At 41.5% G+C, this 20,410-nt stretch overlaps 1 protein-coding gene across 1 annotated transcript in view; it reads left to right on the forward strand.

The window, feature by feature from the left end:
* LOC111972231 (neuroligin-1-like) overlaps positions 1-20,410 on the forward strand; it is a 296,521-nt gene that overhangs the window by 77,654 nt on the left and 198,457 nt on the right. The window contains exons 3-4 of the mRNA XM_023999169.2: positions 7,187-7,246; positions 10,830-10,982. Of these exons, the coding sequence (XP_023854937.1) occupies positions 7,187-7,246; positions 10,830-10,982 (213 nt within the window). The remainder of the gene's footprint in view (positions 1-7,186; positions 7,247-10,829; positions 10,983-20,410) is intronic.

A 20,410-nucleotide genomic window follows, 5' to 3' on the forward strand; every position in this document is an offset into this window, starting at 1 on the left:
ACATTTTCAAAAATGTCTAAATCCATTTTTCGCTTAGTCATTATGGGGTATTGTGTGTAGATTGATGATTGATTGATTTGGATTTTTTTTTATCCATTTTTTTATTTTTTTTAATGATTTTTTAAAATCCATTTTAGAATAAGGCTGTAACGTAACAAAATGTGGAAAAAGTCTGAATACTTCCCGAATGCACTGTATATAGATGTCATACCCTTCAATGCAATATTAGCCCTATATTTAGCTAGTTAATAATGGGTTATGCATAATAAGCTTCATACTTATAGCCTCTGTCTCTTGCGCAATATGCACGCAATATGCACGCACCTGCTGGGGTCTCTCCTTAAAAAACACTCATTAGCTCTTGGAGTCCCATGCAGAAAAAGCTAGACTAGAACAGCTGGCTGGACATCATTTTTTTTGCATTTCCTATACCAATAGACTTTAAAGAGGGATGTATGCTTTTCTTTTGCTTAATGTTAAATACAACAGCCAATATAACCCATGGGTAGTTTGAAAGAAGAGCAAACGCGCAATGGCAGTAGGCTATAGCAGTTATRTATGCAGACTGATAACCATTCAATCTTTGTGAAGAGAACTGAAAGCCTTCTGCAGCTAGTTCTAATGCTATATTATTCAATAATGTCATTAGAATGATGAAGATAAGGACAACAAAACTTATTTAACTGTTGAAAGCGAGGAAGGAGTGAAACAACAATAGAGAAAGAAAGAGGAGGTAGGCTAAGAACATATTATGAAAGGTATACATTATTTGTGTTTTTCTGTTGTGCGTAATGTGCCTGTATCAACTACTTATGTCATGCAATAAAATGCAAATTAATTACTTAAAAATCATACAATGTGATTTTCTGGATTTTTGTTTTAGATTCCGTCTCTCACAGTTGAAGTGTACCTATGATAAAAATTACAGACCTCTACATGCTTTGTAAGTAGGAAAACCTGCAAAATCGACAGTGTATCAAATAATTGTTCTCCCCACTGTATGTATTTAATAACAACACAATCATTCGGTCTTTTTTGGGCTTGGGATCATGAAATGTCTAATGTAGGGCTCATAAAATGTATTTCATGTATAGCTCATCATGCTCAGCTAGCATCCGGCTTGAATTTTTTTATCAAAGCTCTAATCAAATCCAGACATAGGCCTATTTATATGCTTTTGAATGACACTTCCGGTTTTGGCGGGAATACCYGGTTATCCGGGAGAAAAGGGATTTATTCTTGGGATGGAACATTTGTAAAATACCAGGAAAATATTCAGCCCTAGTCTGCAACACTGTTATGCTAACAGCTTGTACTTGTGTCCATTGACAGAGGTCTGGTTTGAATTATGATGATGATAATGATTAGTATTATTACATCATCTGTAACTTATGTTCAAAACAACAACAACCTTGCATAGTTTTAGTGATTTTTAAAAATGTATTTCCAAATTCCATTTTGTGAGTTAGAGTAGGATGTATACCGGTTCATCGGATGGGAGAGATTAAATATTGATTAAAAGCTACATTTGTAACTTGTAGGTCCATATCAAAGGCTGCACACTACAAAAGAGAGAAAGAGAACATGTTTGCATTATTTTTGGAGCTGGGAAATAATGCCTAATTCTGCTGACGTACTGTTTGAGAGGAGAGGAGGGCTGGGGTTGAGGGATGTTGATGGTAGAGCTGAGCAACGCACTGCAGTCCTCTCTTTCATCCCCGCCGCATGGTATTACAGCACTTTGAAATTGAAATGATTTGAAAATAGAATACGGTGGCAAATTAGCCCGTTTGCTGTCCCGCTGGTACCGAGGTCTCTTTGAACATCCCTCTTTCCCAATCATCCATTGCGTTGCTGAGGCCTGGTCTCGGAGGCAAGCTCCGTTCTCCGTGTCATGTTGGGGTCCTGGGCTATAACCCTGATGAACCATGGCTGTCCCTCTCCTGTCAGAGTACACCACATCTGGAGTCTTAGAGCATCCAGCTAGTATAACACCATAACGTTTTGTTTTGAAGCAGGTGCATTGTTCAACCTGCATGTTGGATTTGGCCTTTGGTCAGGGCCATGGGGTGGTGCTGGTGAATGTAGAAGTTTACAGGTGTCAGGATGTAGGTAGATTTGAGCTGTTTGAAGATGAGACTCCTGAATCACTCTCACTCTCGACATCTAACTCAACCACAGCCATCTCCACACTTGATTGTCTCATGTCCTTTTGATCTATCAAAGTGATTTAGGATAGAAATTAAGCATACTTCATAGTGAGGGGATGCATAAAATCTGCACCAAAAAGACGTGGCCTGACTTGCTACCGTATCAAATAAATATGTCTGTATTTGCTGAAAAATGTACTAGCCTTAGTAAGCCTGGAGTAGAAAGGCATTGACAGGACTGTGTATGTAGACTGGGTTATGAGCGAGAGAACATACACTAGATTGATAAGAAATAACTATTTCTGCAGTGGGACATAACAATCAATGAGAATAGGAACATGTGAAGCATCGATAAGAAATCAACATTATAATATTTCCAATACTACATCTTGTGACTCCAGTACAATTAGCACCATCTGTATCTGCACTTTTAATTGGATCAATATTTTGCTCTGCTGGGTAATTGGTCATACTCTATCTAACTTGTCCTGGTGCTTACGAATGGAGATGCCACTCTTCATGATCAAATGATCAGGTTCTGAAAGGTTCTGCGCAGACCGGCTTGGCCAATAGCAGAGCTACTTGGTCCATCAAATGATTGATATTTCTGTGTGCTCCTTGCGGCGGGGCGGGGGGCTGAGTTGCTGACCCTCTCCCCTGTCAACTTCCCCTCAACAGGAAGGGTGCTCATTACTAGGTGTGTCATTTTGTATGTCCCTGTTATCCTTTTGACAGCTCCTAATGAAAGCCCCCCCCCCATACACCACCACACACTCGCACCACACCCACACACACACACACAACACACACACACACACACACACACACACACACACACACACACACACACACACACACACACACACACACCGATGTTACCTGCCTTTAGATCCTGTCAGTGGCTGGCTCTAATGAGCAGCAGCACCTTTACAATCCAAAGGCGCTGTGACATTTGGGTCCCCAGGTCCTCTCTGCTCTCCCCAAGGGGGGTTTCCAAGAAAATAACCTATCTTTTTGCTGGAATTCACTACTGATATTTGAAACCCAGCATCATAACCTTTTTCGCTGGGTCCAGAGACCCTTGTTGACAGTCATTAGAATGTCAGCCGTGTTACGGGAATCAAATATTTATGAGACTCCTGTTGTTACCATTTGTGACTGATGTTACACAGTATTACACAGTGAGCAGTACGTGTGGAGAATATTTATCTATATAAAAGTATACGTATGAATCTTGGTTCATTAGGGGAGAAAACACAGAAGCAAATTCATATAACATCATGAAATATTCATGCTGGCAAGGTTACAAATGATTTTTGAAGAAAGAAATTATGATTGATGGCAGGTCTAACACTGTGCCTATACAGTATCCTACTTAGATTATCTCACTAGCAGCTGCATGGAAGAAAGCAAACAGAAAAGATGGGGATGCTGTGCAAAGAGAGTAAAAGGGTTTATTCATGTTGATTCCTGATGATTCCTGTTGATTCCTGATACAACTGCTTTGTACTGTATATGACAGGCCAGGATAGAAAATAAGTCCCCCCTAGATGCATCTTGGTCAATTCTGTAGCAATTGGTCAACAAAGGAGAAAGCACACAGGCTCCATCCTTTCCCCCTCATACTTTACTTTAGATGTCACACATTTTAATATAGTATGTCTCCCCTCTACGAGGGTAGCTGATGCTCTCGCTCTCCCTGTCAGGCGTGACCAGTAGTAGGATCTCACATTTTTGTTACATGCGCCGAATACAACAAGTGTCGACTTTACGGTGAAATGCTTACTTACAAGCCCTTAACCAACAGTGCAGTTCAAGAAGAAGAACATGCGTAGTAAGACAGTAGGACAGCCAGGGTGCTGGGTTGGAACTGAGGGAAAATCAGGGCGGTTGGAGACTTTTAGTTCCATATGGTGTGGTTGGTTGCCTTGGGCTCGATGTGTTAGCCTACATGTGTGAGAAGCCTTGTCACAGGCAGGCAGGCAGCTGAGAGGGTCACCTGTTGTACTGGATGTATACTCTGCGACACATCACAAAGTGTTAGCCAGAGGATGTTTTTCTTCTGCAGAGCACATGGTAGTCACATGGTCTACCCTGCCTGTCTGTAAGCCTATAGTTTGAATACAGAGCACTGGAGAGCTGCATACCTGGTTTAGTAGCTGGCTTAACGATGAGTGCAGGTTGAGGTTACTATACTGTTTTAGAATGTTAAAACAGTCAAATCATCCCCAGCCGTACAACAGATAATTTGTCTGGGAGCTGTGTTTCTGCTTTGAGAGTGTGAATAGGTCAGTCAGTCAGTCTGTCAGAGAGCCAGCCTCTCTCTGTTGTGTGCCTCTAATATTTGGAGAGAGTCGGACGTCATTTCATCAACTGCACATTACATGGGTGGACGTAGTCAGTAGTGTCTGAGTCATTAATCAAAGAGATCTACAGAGCTGTGAGCCCTGTAATTGGCTGTATAGCCAAAGATAGGTTATTGTGCTGTTGGACTACATATGAAAGATAGGTTATTGTGCTGTTGGACTACATATGAAAGATAGGTTATTGTGTATTCTGCTCATGATCAATGGCACCATGTTATGGCACCACCTGCATTGAATGAAATATTTCAGCATATATATTTCACCATAGACACATTCAGTAATTTATCAAAGGATGGGAAATATTTATACATGGAAAAATACCTTTTATAACCTGTACTGTATCAGAGGTCAGTGCATAATCCCCAGATGTATTAACTTTTGTATGTTATAGACTGAGAGCCTATTGTTTTAATGGTCAAATCTATGATTGATTGAGTTGGTTTGTTTCCATTTGACAGGTCTAAGATCCTTGACGAATGTGTCGTAATGTGCACAATGTGAGATAGATTGAGCTCTAAGCATTAATTACCTCATCTGGCTGGAGCCTCGGGGTTCATAGTCTATTAAAGTGTTAAGGGCGCTAGGATCCCTGGAGTCGGCCGCCTGCTGCACGCTGCACTGGCCCACCTGTTTTCCTGCATTACAGAGTGCTCGAGCGTGAAGTTGCACTTTGTCATTCAGAGATGAACACAAATCAATATCGTCAGAAAGAGGGATATGGAAATTAATTTAGAAATGGTATGTAAGAGCTAGGCTACAGTAATATATCAATCTATCATCTGACTGGGAGACAGCATCACTGGTAAGACAGGCAGAGAGTGGGGYGGAGACAGAGACAGCAACACAGGCAGACAGGTTACCAGTCAAACAGATGGAGAGGCAGAGGAAAGAAYGGGAGAGAGAGAGACAATAAAGACTGGGAAAGACAGAAAATCAGAGAGCCTCTCTAATCAGTGCAGTGGAGCCAGGTGTGACACACAAGTGTTGAGGTCCTCTAGTACTCCAAGGGAGTCAGAACGGGTTGAGAGGTCATTGTGTGGGGCCTGCCCCTCAGTCACTTGGAGTTTAGTAGTGACATGTGATGCTGACAGCATGCTGTCATGCTTAGGGTTGCAAAATTCTGGGAACTTTCAATACATTCCCTGTTTTTTTCTGAAATCCCGGTTGGAGGATTTCTGGAAATACAGGGAATTTATTGAAATTGCTGTCCTGACTGATATAATCCAACCATCCCCTCAGTTAGGGGACATGTCACAGTCATGTCACAAGGCACTGCAGGACACTGCTCCAGCATCTCAATTCAGTTACCATACAGGCTTTATTTTGGTAACGGTTTCCTTTTTTTCTATGTATTTCACAAAATCAATCTCATCAACCCTGCTGGGTGAAACGTGATGTTAACGTCAAATGTTTTTTCTTCTCCAGAATGCRGCTAGAAATTAAAGTGTTGTCATGCCATTCCCTCTCGAGTTCTGTTCTGGCTACAAGACATGAGAAAAATACGTGTCTGGACTATTTTTATAGAATGAAATAGAAAACAGAGCATTTCGATTTCCCCCCTCTCATCCCTGCCTCTCATTACTTCCCTTTTTTTGATCTGCTGTGCTGTATGGTCATGTTGGAGCATGATCATAGGCAGAATGAGTTTGAGTGGTGTGTGTGTGTGAAGGCTTCTTTCATTAGCCATACTGTCTCTCCCTCTTGCCTGTGCTGCTCTCTGCTTACACATGCTTGACCCTAATGTAGGCTTGCATGTGTCTAGACTACAGCTCTGTCAACCTTGTAGTGTGTGTGTGTGTGTGTGTGCACGCCTGTGCCCGTCTGTCTCTCTGTGTGCCTGTCTGTCTGTTTGTCCATCTGTGTCGTGTTTGTATTACAGTCCATTACTGTGGATTATGTGCTGTTTCTCACTAAATTAATCCTGTCTTGGTTTACTCTGCTGCAGTCTCTGACCTATTCCCTGTTATATAATGGAACCTATAAGAGACAATGAAGCAAATTAACCTCTCTGTGTGTTTGGAGTGACTTCATCCACTTGGCATCCTGCACTGTGTGATCTGCTGTGATCCTGCAATGACATTACTTAATTTAGGTTCAATTTTGCATAGGTCCTCTCTCCTTCAAAAGGCTGAGATTGTTTTATATATCTTGAGTCGACTTGTGATTCAATCTTGGGTATTCTCCATGAAAATTCGCAGACGTGGGCTACTTATTGGAACTTCATTTTACAAGACACCCCCCAAAATGTCCTTACATGTTGAGTCAAAATGATGCAGAGGATATGGTCATTGGCTTCTTATGAGTAATTATATACAGTTAATTATATGATTGTCAATTTACTTGAACATTTCTGAAAGAGGGGTGATAATGACATGAGGTAAAGCTTGTTCTGAAAATACACTTTCTGTTTTACTGAAAAGGACTTATCTTACATTCTTGAATCTTTTTGAAAGAAACAGTCCTATTTTGAAAACCTTTCTTGTACAGGACTTTAACAAAAGTCATACTACCAAGCTCCACAAATGTGTATCATATTGTTTACATTCTTCTCTTTCAGTCTGATTTTTCACAGSGAAAATCACTTAAGATGTATTTTTCTTTAGAGCATTTATAAGGTTTGTGTGTTCTTGTATTCTCTGTTTCCTCCATCTTCTCCATTCTTGATCCTAGGTCCCCTTACAAAGAAACACAATGATGATTTAGATGATAATGACGGGGTGGAGGATGAAGGTATTTTTTGATGCCAAACTGATTTGCATGACAAGGAACTCTCAAATTTTTTCTTCTTTGTTTTTCTTACATTTCTTGTCTTTTTTTCTTTTTTTATTGAAGATTTTTTTTCTTCGTCATTTTTGCTGGATTTGTTTTGTCTTTTTTGCTTGATGTTTTAAGAGTATGTTTAATGTCTCCCGTCATTCCAGAGTACTTAATCGTTAATAATCTAACGTAGGTTTTTGCTTGAATTCTTTTTATTGATTTTTTTTTTTTACATGTTGCATCCCACCTAAAAGAGGCTATTAACCCTTCAATCAAATCTTAATACATTTTTGCATGATTTTTTAAAGCTCTCCTCTTTTTTCTAAAATAAAAGATACCATTGCAACCCTGGGGAATTGGATACCCCGATCAATACTAACACAAGTCACCTTCAGTTGTGTTATAAAAAAAGTGTTTCCTATGCAACATGTATGGATGTTCCTGGATTGTTATGGGCAATGACTTGCAACATGTTGATCACAAAGTTCCTTCTTAATGATGCCTCTTCATCACTATTTTACACAAATTCAAGTACATTATGGCACAGTGATATAAGCCTAGTGATCAAGGCCACCATTTCAAATTGACAAATATTAAAAGGGGTTCCTCACTGAAAAGTAATAAACAGAAGAAAGTACTCTAATAACCACAAATGAATTTATTCAAAGAGAAAGTGAGGGAGTGAGAAAGTGATCTTCCTACTTAATGACAGAACACAGTCTTAATAATGTACATCTCCTGCATAATCTGGTGAAATAAACACCAATTACAGAAAACTAAACGAGAAATGCAGCAGCTATCTTTGATCTGCAGCAACTTGCGATTTGCTGAGTACACACATCAAAAGATTAAAGAAGGCACAAATATACAGTGAAATCCCAGCAAGCCTCTCAAGTAGCCTATTCACTTGATAAAGAATCCAGGGCATATGAATAATCCTCTCTGAGACAGAAGACAATATGTTGTGAAAACCAACGCACTGAGATCTGTGAATGAAGTTTTCCAAGGACCAATCGGCTTGCTGTCTCACTGGTACTGCTCTTTCGACGTGTAACCTATAGCCACAGCAGAGATATGAAGTCAAACAAACACAACACCGGCCATGGAACCTCTCCATGTCATGGAATGTAAGATGTGCAGTTCTTTGTAGCTGCCGATACAGCTGTGGWTTTGTAATGGCTGGAAGCTTTGGTCCTCCGGAGGATTAAGACAGGGACATTCTCTTTATATCTTGTCTGCAAGGTCATAGAGATATTACGTGGGTGGCATTGCAGTGCAGTGCTTCTGCAGCTAGTCTTCTGTTATGTGAGCATCTTTATAGGAATGCACCTGTCCTCACTTACGCTGTACCTTGTCTCCATTTACCTCCAGCTAGGATGAGCCTAGCACACCATGGTGTTCACGTAGCATGCATGAAAGAAGCCTGTGATTAGTAGGCCCAGTTTAGACCAAATTGCCATTGAATCTCAAAAGCCAGTGAAACGGATGCCAGTGTGCTGCTAACAGTATAGCTTCCACCACCCTTTCTAAACTTGCCACACAGTGAGCGACCCTGGCTGTTGAGCTGAGCCCAACTGCGGATCAGTGGCTTGATGGCACCAGTGAAACAGACGTCAGTGTGCTGCTAACAGTATAGCTTCTTCTACTGTCCCTGCCCTTATACCGGGTTCGAACCAGTGATCCTCTGCTCGCAGACACACGTGACCACCCTCCTTGACAACGTACCGACTGTTTGAGCTATTGAAAAATATCTTAATTCAATAGCTCCAACTGCGACATTTCAAGCTAGCTGTAGAGTGAGCTCACAGTACGTTCTTAACTCCGTTACACCAGCACATATAATTCCCTGGCTTCTATTCCTCATTTATGGAGGTTTACAATTTTTGGACCTTGGTCAGAGAAGCCTGGAATCCTTCCAAAGAAATGTGAATGTGCACTTGCTTTTTTGCCACTCACAAAGCTGAAGTGAACAAAAGAACAAACAGCATAAAGGACAATGAATGACATGCATTATGTAATGGAAATCCTGACAGACAGACCTCTACACACCACAGCCATAACCCTCTGTGGCCAGATGTGTGTCACTTTAATCTGCTGCTGGCACCCGCACAAGAGACAGAGAGGGGCGACACATGTACTGTAAGAATCTCTCTCACGCACACATGTATGCATGCACTTACACAGACAGACACACAATCTTTCCAGTTAGTCTTCATTTCTAGTTTTATTTTACAGATTTAATAAATTGCCTTGCTGTTCTGTTTGTAACTATCTAGAGAGATCAGGTATTACTCTCCTGTCTCAATGCATCACTAGTTTACACACTTGCATGAATACAGCTGCTATTAAAATCAAATCAAATCATATTCTGCGATTTAAATTAATTAATCAACGTGAATGAAAGATGTTAGGATTCTGATGTGCAATTTCAGAAAATAATCAAGATTTTTCCTTCGGATCTCTCTTCCGCTCTCTTTTTCTTTCTCTCCTTGTCTCCCTCTCTTTCTCGCTCTCTTTTTCCCCACTAACTTATGTTTTTGCGCACACACACACACACTCTGCAGCTGCTCAGTCCTAATCAATAATATAGGAGTTATGGTGCATTGCCTACTGAGGAAGAGAAGATGAGAGTTGCCCTGGCCTTTCCTTCCTTCTCTACTCCTCCCTAGGAGCCTTCACTTTCACTGGAAATGTAAGAGAGAGAGAGAGAGAGAGAGAGAGAAAGAGAGAGTGGGAGGAAGAAAATCAACTAAAAGAACAGAGAGGGCCTGGATTCTGCAAATACGGCCTAATCTTTTTGCCGTAAGAGAAGGCTTTTTGGAAAATTCTATTCTTTTATTTTGTTACTATTTAATTACTTTCCTCAGCACTGAGACCTCTTGCAAGTGAGTCCCCCAACACCAAACATCAATGAGATATTGAGCATGTATGTGGACATTTTGCACTCAAGATGAAAAGCCTTTCTGCTCTATGAAAGATGAAAGTAATCGGAAGCCATTTTTTGTATCCCTATCTCCCATTTAATTCGAACCCAGTGCCCAATCTAGATGTCCTCCTTTGTAAAGACTCTGGACAGCATCAGTTGAGCTGAAATCATTATGCGAAGTTCAGTAAGCATAACACATTGTTAAAGGGAAAACGTTGGATGTCTGAAATGTAATTAAAAACTTTTCTTCAAGAATGTTTTTGAAAACATTTAGGTTCAATCTGTTTTATTAGATTAAAACTAGCTTTCTGTGCCGRATAAATTGAAATGTCAATTTGAATCTCTGCTCTTCTTTAATGCTGACAGTTTATTGGCCCTCCAAAAATTAAAAACAGCCCATAAAATTTCCTGAAACTAAAAAATATGATTCATTTTCAATTTTCAATCACCAGGAACATGTCATACTTGTCACGTAGAAAATGAACTATCTGACGTGCAAACCAGAAATTGTCTCAAAGCAAAGTCAATGTGCCACAAATTATGAGAAAAGCAAAGCGTCCACAATTCAGATTGCATCTCCAGCTGTCGGCTTTAATTTGTCCTTTAATAATTTCCTTCCCCTTCTTGCAGACATCCGTGAAAGCGGCAGCCCRAAGCCTGTGATGGTATTTATCCATGGGGGATCCTACATGGAGGGCACTGGGAATATGTTTGACGGCAGCATCTTGGCAAGTTACGGCAATGTTATCGTCATCACAGTGAACTATCGGCTTGGAGTATTAGGTAAGGTTTCTCAGCTTTTGTCCTTATCACTAATCTTCCAATACTAGCTACCTGTATACAAACAGTACAGTAGGCGTRCATCAACGCTATATCTCTTTGCCTTGTGGACACAGAGTGAAACAAAGGTGCCATGGTTTCACCTTCAATTAGATTATGCTGTCATTTGTTTTCATGAATATCATTATTGTCCCTTCATATGGTGATTTACAGTGCCTTCAGAAAGTATTCACACCCCTCGACTTTTTCATATTTTCTTGTGTCACAGCCTGAATTTTAAATTGATTAAAACACTTCTAAAAGTCTCAGAAACACATTGACCAGAAAATTCATAAATGACAGAAAAGACAGTCAAAAGGAGATTTTTGGGACACAAAACTACCTACATACTTACATTTGTTTGTATGGGTTACCTTCAGACGAGTCCCGTGACACTTGTYGGGGTCGTAGAGCAAAACAGGGGGAAAAAACACTGTGCTCGTGAGAGTCTCCCCTTTCCATAGACTGGTCATAATATTTGGACGCCAAACCGTTCGGACGCTACATATGTTTTCGGAGAAGACAGATTTTTTGGATGTCTCATGGTCTGACAAATGCTGTAGCACCCCCACCTTCCTCCGCAGATGCAGCAGGCCGAAATGGGCGGATGCGAAGGATTAAGACGCAGCCCATGCAAATCTCTAGTTTAAACTGACGGATTTTGATGGGGATTTTTTTATTATGTTCCTTAGATTGATGCACAGGTGCGTGAGATGTTGTGAGATGTTGTCTCATGAGATGTTGTGTCACTGGCGTACCCACAATACCCCATAATGTCCAAGTGGAATTATGTTTTTAGAAATGTTTACAAATTAATTAAAAATGAAAAGCTGAAATGTCTTGAGTCAATAAGTATTCAACCCCTTTGTTATGGCAAGCCTAAATAAGTTRAGGAGTAAAAATGTGCTTAGAAGTCGCATAATAAGTTGCGTGGACTCACTCTGTGTGCGATAATAGTGTTTTACATGATTTTTTATTGACTACCTCATCTCTGTACCCACAGAAAGGTCCCTCAGTCGAGCAGGGAATTTCAAACACAGATGGGTAAAAATGTAAAAAGCAGACATTAAATATCCCTTTGAGCATGGAGAAGTTATTAATTACACTTTGGATGGTGTATCAATACACCCTGTRGCTACAAAGATACAGGCGTCCTTSGTAACTCAGTTGAAGGAGAGGAAGGAAACAGCTGTGATAGGAGAAAACTGAGGATGAATCAACAACATTGTAGTTACTCCACAATACTAACATAAATGACAAAGTGAAGAGAAGGAAGTCTGTACAGGATAAAAATAAAAAGAATAGAGCTAAGCACAGACAAAATCTCAGAAGAAAACCTGGTTCAGTCTGCTTTCCAGAAGAAAAAGAAACGCACACAGGCGAGGTGCTGGCTAGCGGAGTAGAAAACGTAAAAATAAAGGAGAGCCGCACACTCTAGGAGCTCAGATGCAAAAATTTAATTACCAACGTTTCGACAGCCAAGCTGTCTTCATCAGGGTATATCCAACAGACACGGGGACACAAATTCACCTTTCAGCAGGACAACAACCTAAAACACAAGGCCAAATATACACTGGAGTTGCTTACCAAGATGACATGTTTCTGAGAGACCTTGTCACAGTTTTGACTTAAATCGGCTTAAAAATATATGGCAAGACTTGGAAATGGATGTTTAGCAATGATCAACATCCAATTTGACAGAGCTTGAAGAATTTTGAAAGAATAATGTGGAAATATTGTACAATCCAGGTGTGCAAAGCTCTTAGAGACTTACCCAGAAAGACTAACAGTTGTAATATCTGCCGAAGGTGATTCTAACATGTATTGACCCAGGGGTGTGAATACTTATGTAAGTTACATATTTCTGTATTTCATTTTCAATACTTTTGCAAAAAATTCTAAAAACAAGTTTTCACTTTGTCATTATAAGGTATTGTGTATGGGTGAGAGAAAAATTGAGGCTGTAACACAACAAAATGTGAAAAAAGTCAAGGGGTATGAGCACACAATTGTGGCAAAATCCTTTTGTCACGCACGCCAGCAAGCAATGTGTCAAAGGAAACCTAGCTTGAAGGCAGAAGATTGAATATTGTAGTAAAAATGGTGGATAATGGTAACCATTAATACTTTATGACGAGCCCCCAGCATGAGCCACAGAATTTGTCCCCATCAAACGACAATTTCCAAATAGATTTCTCTCCATAACTAGTCTTTATTTCTGCAAATTATGAATATTAGAAAACGTGGTATGTCAGATTGAACACCACCTGAACAATCAACGTTGATGATTGGGAATTTAAAAACATTAGACCTACCTGATTCCTCTGGACTGGTTTCATATTGGAATTGTTCATCTGAAGTTCTAAAAGCTACCAGTTTTGGCGATGATCAGGTAAGTGGCGTGTCTGTGTTTTCATTATTTCTGCTTCTCCTGTCAAGCTGTGGCTTGGTGCTAGAGGTAAATTGGAAGCATATTTAATCAGATGTATCTTTTAGCATCATAAAGAGTCTTGTTGACATTTTCCTCAGTGTTTCTATTTACTCCTGTGGCGGTGGGGTAAGCGGATCAAACCACTCAGCTCTGCTGAATGAGATGAGAGCAGGGTAATGTTACAGGACTAAGCAGATGCTCTCATGTGTGACAAGAGCCTGCTCTCAGTTTGTCTGACCAGCCAATCAAGGGCCTGTCTAACAAGGCCTAGAAGTGCCTTGGCCTCTGTAGCCCTTTTGTTATGAGGACTGTGTATAAATCTACTGTAGGAAGTAACAGAGATTGTGGCCCCTTCATCACTGTGTCATTGTGTCCCCTTCATCTTATGGCTGTGTGTAGGAGATGAGGACAGGCTATTTAACCTACTCCTCCTAATAAACCAGAAATTAGAGGAGAGTAGAAAAGAGGACTGGAGAGAACGAGAGAAAGGGAGAGTGACAAAATAGAAAGAAAGAAAGYGAAAGACACTGAGAAATAGAGAGAATGCTAGTGGTGCTTTTCTCCCCCAATAATGATCTAGCCAACATTATTGCACTTGTTGGGTTCCTGGTCAGTCTTTATGACACATTTGATACCTGAGGATTTGTTTTTCTTTGCCAGGCGAGGTACACAGAGCCATTAGGAGACCTAAATATGCAGAGCAGCTGACGTGAGCATATTTATCTGTTTGGGCGTAGCACGGGGTGGATTTGGCCAGGGGTCGCTCCCTGCTCGTCTGCCTGTCTGTGTGTGTGTGTAGATGTGTCAGGCTTTGTAGGACGCTGTAATGGAATGTAATGCACTCTTCTGTCAGCGTGTCATTATCAGAATTGTTCTGAATTGTTCATCTTGTTCTCCTGTATAAATCCACAGTCTGGCTGTGCTTCAACTCACATAAGACCTATTTAAAACACAGTGTTGGCATGAACCTTCTCTTGTCCAATCCATCTTCTAGCACAGTGTTTCTTAACCCTGGTCTTCGAGTACCCCCAACAGTACACATTTGTATTTTAACCCTGGACAAGCACACCTGATTCAACTTGTCAACTAATCAAGCCCTCAATGAGTTGAATGAGGTGTGTTTGTCAAGAGCTACAACAAAACTGTGTACTGTTGGGAGTACTGGAGGACCAGGGTTGGGAAACACTGCTCTATCATCCTTTGAATCCCCTCTATACAAAAGAACATGTGATTTGTAGAAGCTCGCAAATATGACCTTTAGTACTTTAAGCCAATGCTAATAAAAGCAGTCCCTCCAGGACTTTGCAGGGATTTTCTTGTGATATTTGCAAGCATAAATGCTTGATTTTGCTGCYGAAATTCTGACATTTCGCAATGATTGTTTTGCAAAAATACGCTGACGAGGAAAAAGGTTTATTGACATTATTGGTTGAAATTGCGAACCCTSTTTTTGTACTGTGGTAATGGGTCAATTTTATGCAATAATATTGCTATGATTTGACTGTTTTATGCGAAAATAGTGCCGGGATTGATCAKATTTGCAAGCCCTCGCATAATATGCAGGGATTTGTGGATTTTGCTAAATGTGATTGCAGAATCCTGGAGGGACTGGGTAATAAAGGTGCTAATAACATCATGGTGTTTTTTATTGTGCTTTGTGACTCATCTGGCCTTGAAAGCATCTGCTGATCTCCCAGCAGTAGGTTAAGCAGCAGAGGAAAGTGATTGGCCACTGCTGTCTGGGCATTAGCCAGGTAAACAGCCCAGGTTCCACTGCTCCTCCCATGCTAGGCCTGCAGCACGCTGTGTCAGCGTGATAGTGCACCAGGCAGGGCTCTGGGAGCAGATGCAGCCAGCGTGGGTTTAATTGTGTCTGAGTTGTTTGCTCGCAGCCAGCCAGGCTCTCCCCATTGTTTACCCTTTCAACAATCTTTACCGTTGCCTTTTGTTCTGCCTGAAATAATTGGGTCGGCAGTTTTTTCATTAATCATTGCATTTGGCCTGCAATGTGTTGAGGATTATTATTTTTCATGCTTATTAATTTCTTCACCCTGAAATAAATACCCCAGATAGTCTGTTTCATTAGTCTGTGTTTCTTTCCTGTCTGTTGCTTCACGCTCGCACGCCTGTTCGCCCGCCTCATGTGTTAGCTGCTGGCTCCAGTCTCTGACCCTTGGGTTGCCTAAGGATCTTAAAGAGGAACATGGAAAGTGTCTGACCCCGTTCTATGAGCAATGCATCTTGGGAGATGCTTAATTTMAGTATGTTTATTAATTTCTTATCAAACATTTAGCGGTTCTTCTTGATTGCCATCTCTTTACAAATACTACATGAACTGTATACAGTGTCTTGTATCATGAGCAGTGTTCAATAAGTGGCTATTGTATACTTAAGCAATAAGGCCAGAGGACGTTTGGTATATATATATATAGACCTGCCTAAACAAATTCCTAATGGAGTGTGTGTGTGTGTGATATATATATATATACAGTGGGGAGAACAAGTATTTGATACACTGCCGATTTTGCAGGTTTTCCTACTTACAAAGCATGTAGAGGTCTGTAATTTTTATCATAGGTACACTTCAACTGTGAGAGACGGAATCTAAAACAAAAATCCAGCAAATCACATTGTATGATTTTTAAGTCATTAATTTGCATTTTATTGCATGACATAAGTATTTGATCACCTACCAACCAGTAAAAATTCCGGCTCTCACAGACCTGTTAGTTTTTCTTTAAGAAGCCCTCCTGTTCTCCACTCATTACCTGTATTAACTGCACCTGTTTGAACTCGTTACCTGTATAAAAGACACCTGTCCACACACTCAATCAAACAGACTCCAACCTCTCCACAATGGCCAAGACCAGAGAGCTGTGTAAGGACATCAGGGCTAAATTGTAGACCTGCACAAGGCTGGGATGGGCTACAGGACAATAGGCAAGCAGCTTGGTGAGAAGGCAACAACTGTTGGCGCAATTATTAGAAAATGGAAGAAGTTCAAGATGACGGTCAATCACCCTCGGTCTGGGGCTCCATGCAAGATCTCACCTCGTGGGGCATCAATGATCATGAGGGATCAGCCCAGAACTACACGGCAGAACCTGGTCAATGACCTGAAGAGAGCTGGGACCACAGTCTCAAAGAAAACCATTAGTAACACACTACGCCGTCATGGGTTAAAATCCTGCAGCGCACGCAAGGTCCCCCTGCTCAAGCCAGCGCATGTCCAGGCCCGTCTGAAGTTTGCCAATGACCATCTGGATGATCCAGAGGAGCAATGGGAGAAGGTCATGTGGTCTGATGAGACAAAAATAGAGCTTTTTGGTCTAAACTCCACTCGCCGTCTTTGGAGGAAGAAGAAGGATGAGTACAACCCCAAGAACACCATCCCAACCGTGAAGCATGGAGGTGGAAACATAATTCTTTGGGGATGCTTTTCTGCAAAGGGTACAGGACGACTGCACCGTATTGAGGGGAGGATGGATTGGGCCATGTATCGCGAGATCTTGGCCAACAACCTCCTTCCCTCAGTAAGAGCATTGAAGATGGGTCGTGGCTGGGTCTTCCAGCATGACAACGACCCGAAACACACAGCCAGGGCAACTCTGTGGGAGTGGCTCCGTATCAAATACTTGTTCTCCCCACTGTATATATACCACAACCCCCTGAGGTGCCGTATTGCTATTAGAAACTGGTTCCCAATGTAATTAGAGCAGTAAAAATACATGTTTTGTCATACCCGTGGTATACCTGATATACCACGGCTGTCAGCCAATCAGCATTCAGGGCTCAAACCACCTAGTTTATAATATTATATAGCATGTCCACTGGCACTTTTATTCAACAGAGTCAACAGAAAGCACAGTCGATAAATAACCTACCCATCTGATCTGGTCACAAAAGGTCATCTATATTCAGTTGTGGTCTGGGAATTGMCCCCAGGTGACTTGATGCTTTCGTGGAGAAAGAGAAAGGCTGTGGCGGAAGGATGTTGGCATGTGCCACCAGCAGGGCTGCGGGGGCTGTGGCCTCAAGGTCTGCCTGAGGGAGACATAGTCAGAACCAAGATGGAGGCTTTAGTCCACTCAGGATGTGATGCTTCCTCATAAACAGGGATGACACACAGGGATGAGTGTGGCTTTGTTCCTCTTGTTCACTCCACTGCTGTAATCCTCTCTGGATCTCACCGGGCCTGCTGTTAGTATTTGTCTGATTTCACTGGGAGGTTATCTGACTGAAAGCTCCCAGCTAACTGTCCTGCCCCCCTCCTGCCTTTATATACTGTATCTGGACTGCTGGGGAAAATTGCATTGTGGCTCCATCTCATGTGAAGCTCCTGCAATTTATCTCCAAAGCTACTGGAGTTATCTGGGCGTTGGCCTCAGGGGTTTCTGTCAAGCTGACCACCCTCATTCAGCCCCACCGTGGCATTCATTTTGCAGATAGGAGATACTGGGAGCTGACAGATAGGGGGCACCAACAGATGGATGGATGCAGACTGACACATCCATCTTTGCCACAGCGGAGGGATTAGCTTTCCTGGCTCCTTGGCWTTTCTGTGGAAACCAACTGCCTGTGCAGATGAAGAAGGTGCTTGCTAGGTTGGGCAGGGGCAGCACGGTGTGAGGCTGCTGTCTGTGCCCCGGGAAATCAGATAGACATGTTTAACACCTTGGAAATGAGGCGTTGGAGGATAAAAGCGGGTGAAACCTTGTAGCTCAAGGGGGCACCCTGTTCACATGTACACGTGTAGCGGGGGAGCGGGAGAGCAAACCTATTCACGTGCCTGTGTCAGTTTTTTTTATAGACACTAACAATCCTCACTAGCCTTAATCCCTCCTCAACATTTGATCCAGTGTATTTTGCAGATGAATAATTCATGCCTCCTGCAGTAATTTGACACAGCCCAGCGGTGTCTTTCTCTTTGTCATAGCAAATATATTATTTTATTCTGCCTTGCTTAAATTAACCACACTCCTGTCAACTCTTGGCTCGAGGAGAAGTGTCTGTCTGCCCCGCTGCCATGGCCCTGGATGCTGATTGGTTGGCTGGGTGCTGTAACTTGTGCCATATTTTTAGAGGTCAGAGAATTTCTGTCTTTCGGTGGCAAGAGAGAGGGCTGCTACTGATGAGGGTCAGCATTTTCCAATCGACCCTCACAGCAGATGGTAAGTGGGGATGAAGAATATCTGACATTTGCCTTGTTGTAATCATGCCATAATGCTCTCCCCCTGCTCATGAAATGGACACTTATCTGAGAAGATGCTCAGAGGAGGCTTAGGCAGGCTAGCATCTAACTGTTTGTTTGTAATCTCATGAGTGCGGGTCACATCACATTCCCTCCGGCTTGTGTCAGTCTTATGAATCTTATACATTACCTAACCTGTTGATAACTGAGGTACTTTTTAACCTTTGGGCGTAAAGATCCTTGAAAAGGCAGGTGAGATTCTGTGCTTGTAACCAGTCCTTAGTCTCATCTCGACTATACCCTGAGTTCATAAACAGAGACTTAGAATGAGACTGGAGTAAGCTCACAGAGCTGGAGAAATATTGGTCGGAGGATTTTTCTTTAGCCTCAGCCCCGACGTGTCTGTGCTCTAACTCTTTTCCTTGACTCTGCTGGCCTTGATTATTGAGGATTAAGATTGTCAGACGGTGCAGAAACTCGCAGCAATTTATCTTAGGCCTGGCAACCTGCAGGCATCCAGCCCCACACCCCATAGATTCATTTATTGGTGGGTTTTAACAGAGATCCACCACTGTAAATTGTCCACAAATGCGGTTAGTTAGAGCTGAAACAGCGTCCCAGAAGATGTATATCTTCGACCACAAGCCTGAGGCTGGTGCTGGAGCTAGCGTAGCGGCTTACTGTGGTTTGGTTTTAACCTGCTATGCTTCAGCCACTGTGGACAAAAGACTATGTCATGTCCTCTACAATTGCCCACACTTTCCTAAGGACAGGAGCTCAAGGTGATAGAATAATGGTTGTTGATCTCAACATGAGACTTTCTTAGAGAGATTACATCTTAGTTTATGGTGATATCAATGATGATGATTACGATGAGACTTGACTAGTTCTCACTAGCAGACAACAGACATCCAGTGTCTATTCACTGGGGTTTACAATGCCATTTTTCTTACTTTTATCTTAATTTACAGTAATTTTCTACAACCATATTTTGACTGCAGTCTTTTAGTAATATRGTATTTGAGTAAATGCATCTGCCATTGTCTTTCTAACTAGTCTAATGTCATTTCAAATCTCCCAATCCCCTTGAAGGTCACTCGTCTTTTTCCCTGGGACATGGCATTTTTTATTCTTTCCTTGTGGAAAAACCAACACAATATGGAGGATTAAAAGAGAAAGAATCCAGCTCTCTAACCACGTCGCGTGAACAGTGAGACATGCCAAGTTCTCTCCTCATGCCAAATGGTGTAAACCAGAGTGCCTGGGTAGACCACAGGCTGTATATCTCATTTCAGAGGAGAGAACATAGAGAGCAGCTTGATTTGCGTGTAAACATTTTAACCGCAGTTTATTTCATCCTGTTGATTCTAATTACTGGAATAATCATTAATAGGAACATTGATATTAATCTTGGTAATTAGTATTAATTTTATCTCTCTCAAACACAACTAGGAAGCAACACAGTGGTGCATGCATACAGATGTAGGATCGTAATTTGAGCCCGTTTGCTACAGCAGGAAAATAATCCTGCCGCAACAGGAAATGTGAATTATGTGGATTATAAATAATGGAAACTTTTTTGTAGGGGTTGATACATTTTTCGTTAGGGCAAATCAAGTATGACATTTTAAAGTGGAAATTACAAACTTTAGAAGCCTTTTTAAACCTTGAATACACTACAAGTTTGCATTTCCTGCAAATTATCATCTACAAAAGAGTGATCAAATTAAGATCCTACATCTCTATCAACATCTGCCTTTATTACCTTGG

Source organism: Salvelinus sp. IW2-2015, linkage group LG13 (assembly GCF_002910315.2).
Source record: "Salvelinus sp. IW2-2015 linkage group LG13, ASM291031v2, whole genome shotgun sequence".
In the NCBI taxonomy this organism is placed as follows: domain Eukaryota; kingdom Metazoa; phylum Chordata; class Actinopteri; order Salmoniformes; family Salmonidae; genus Salvelinus; species Salvelinus sp. IW2-2015.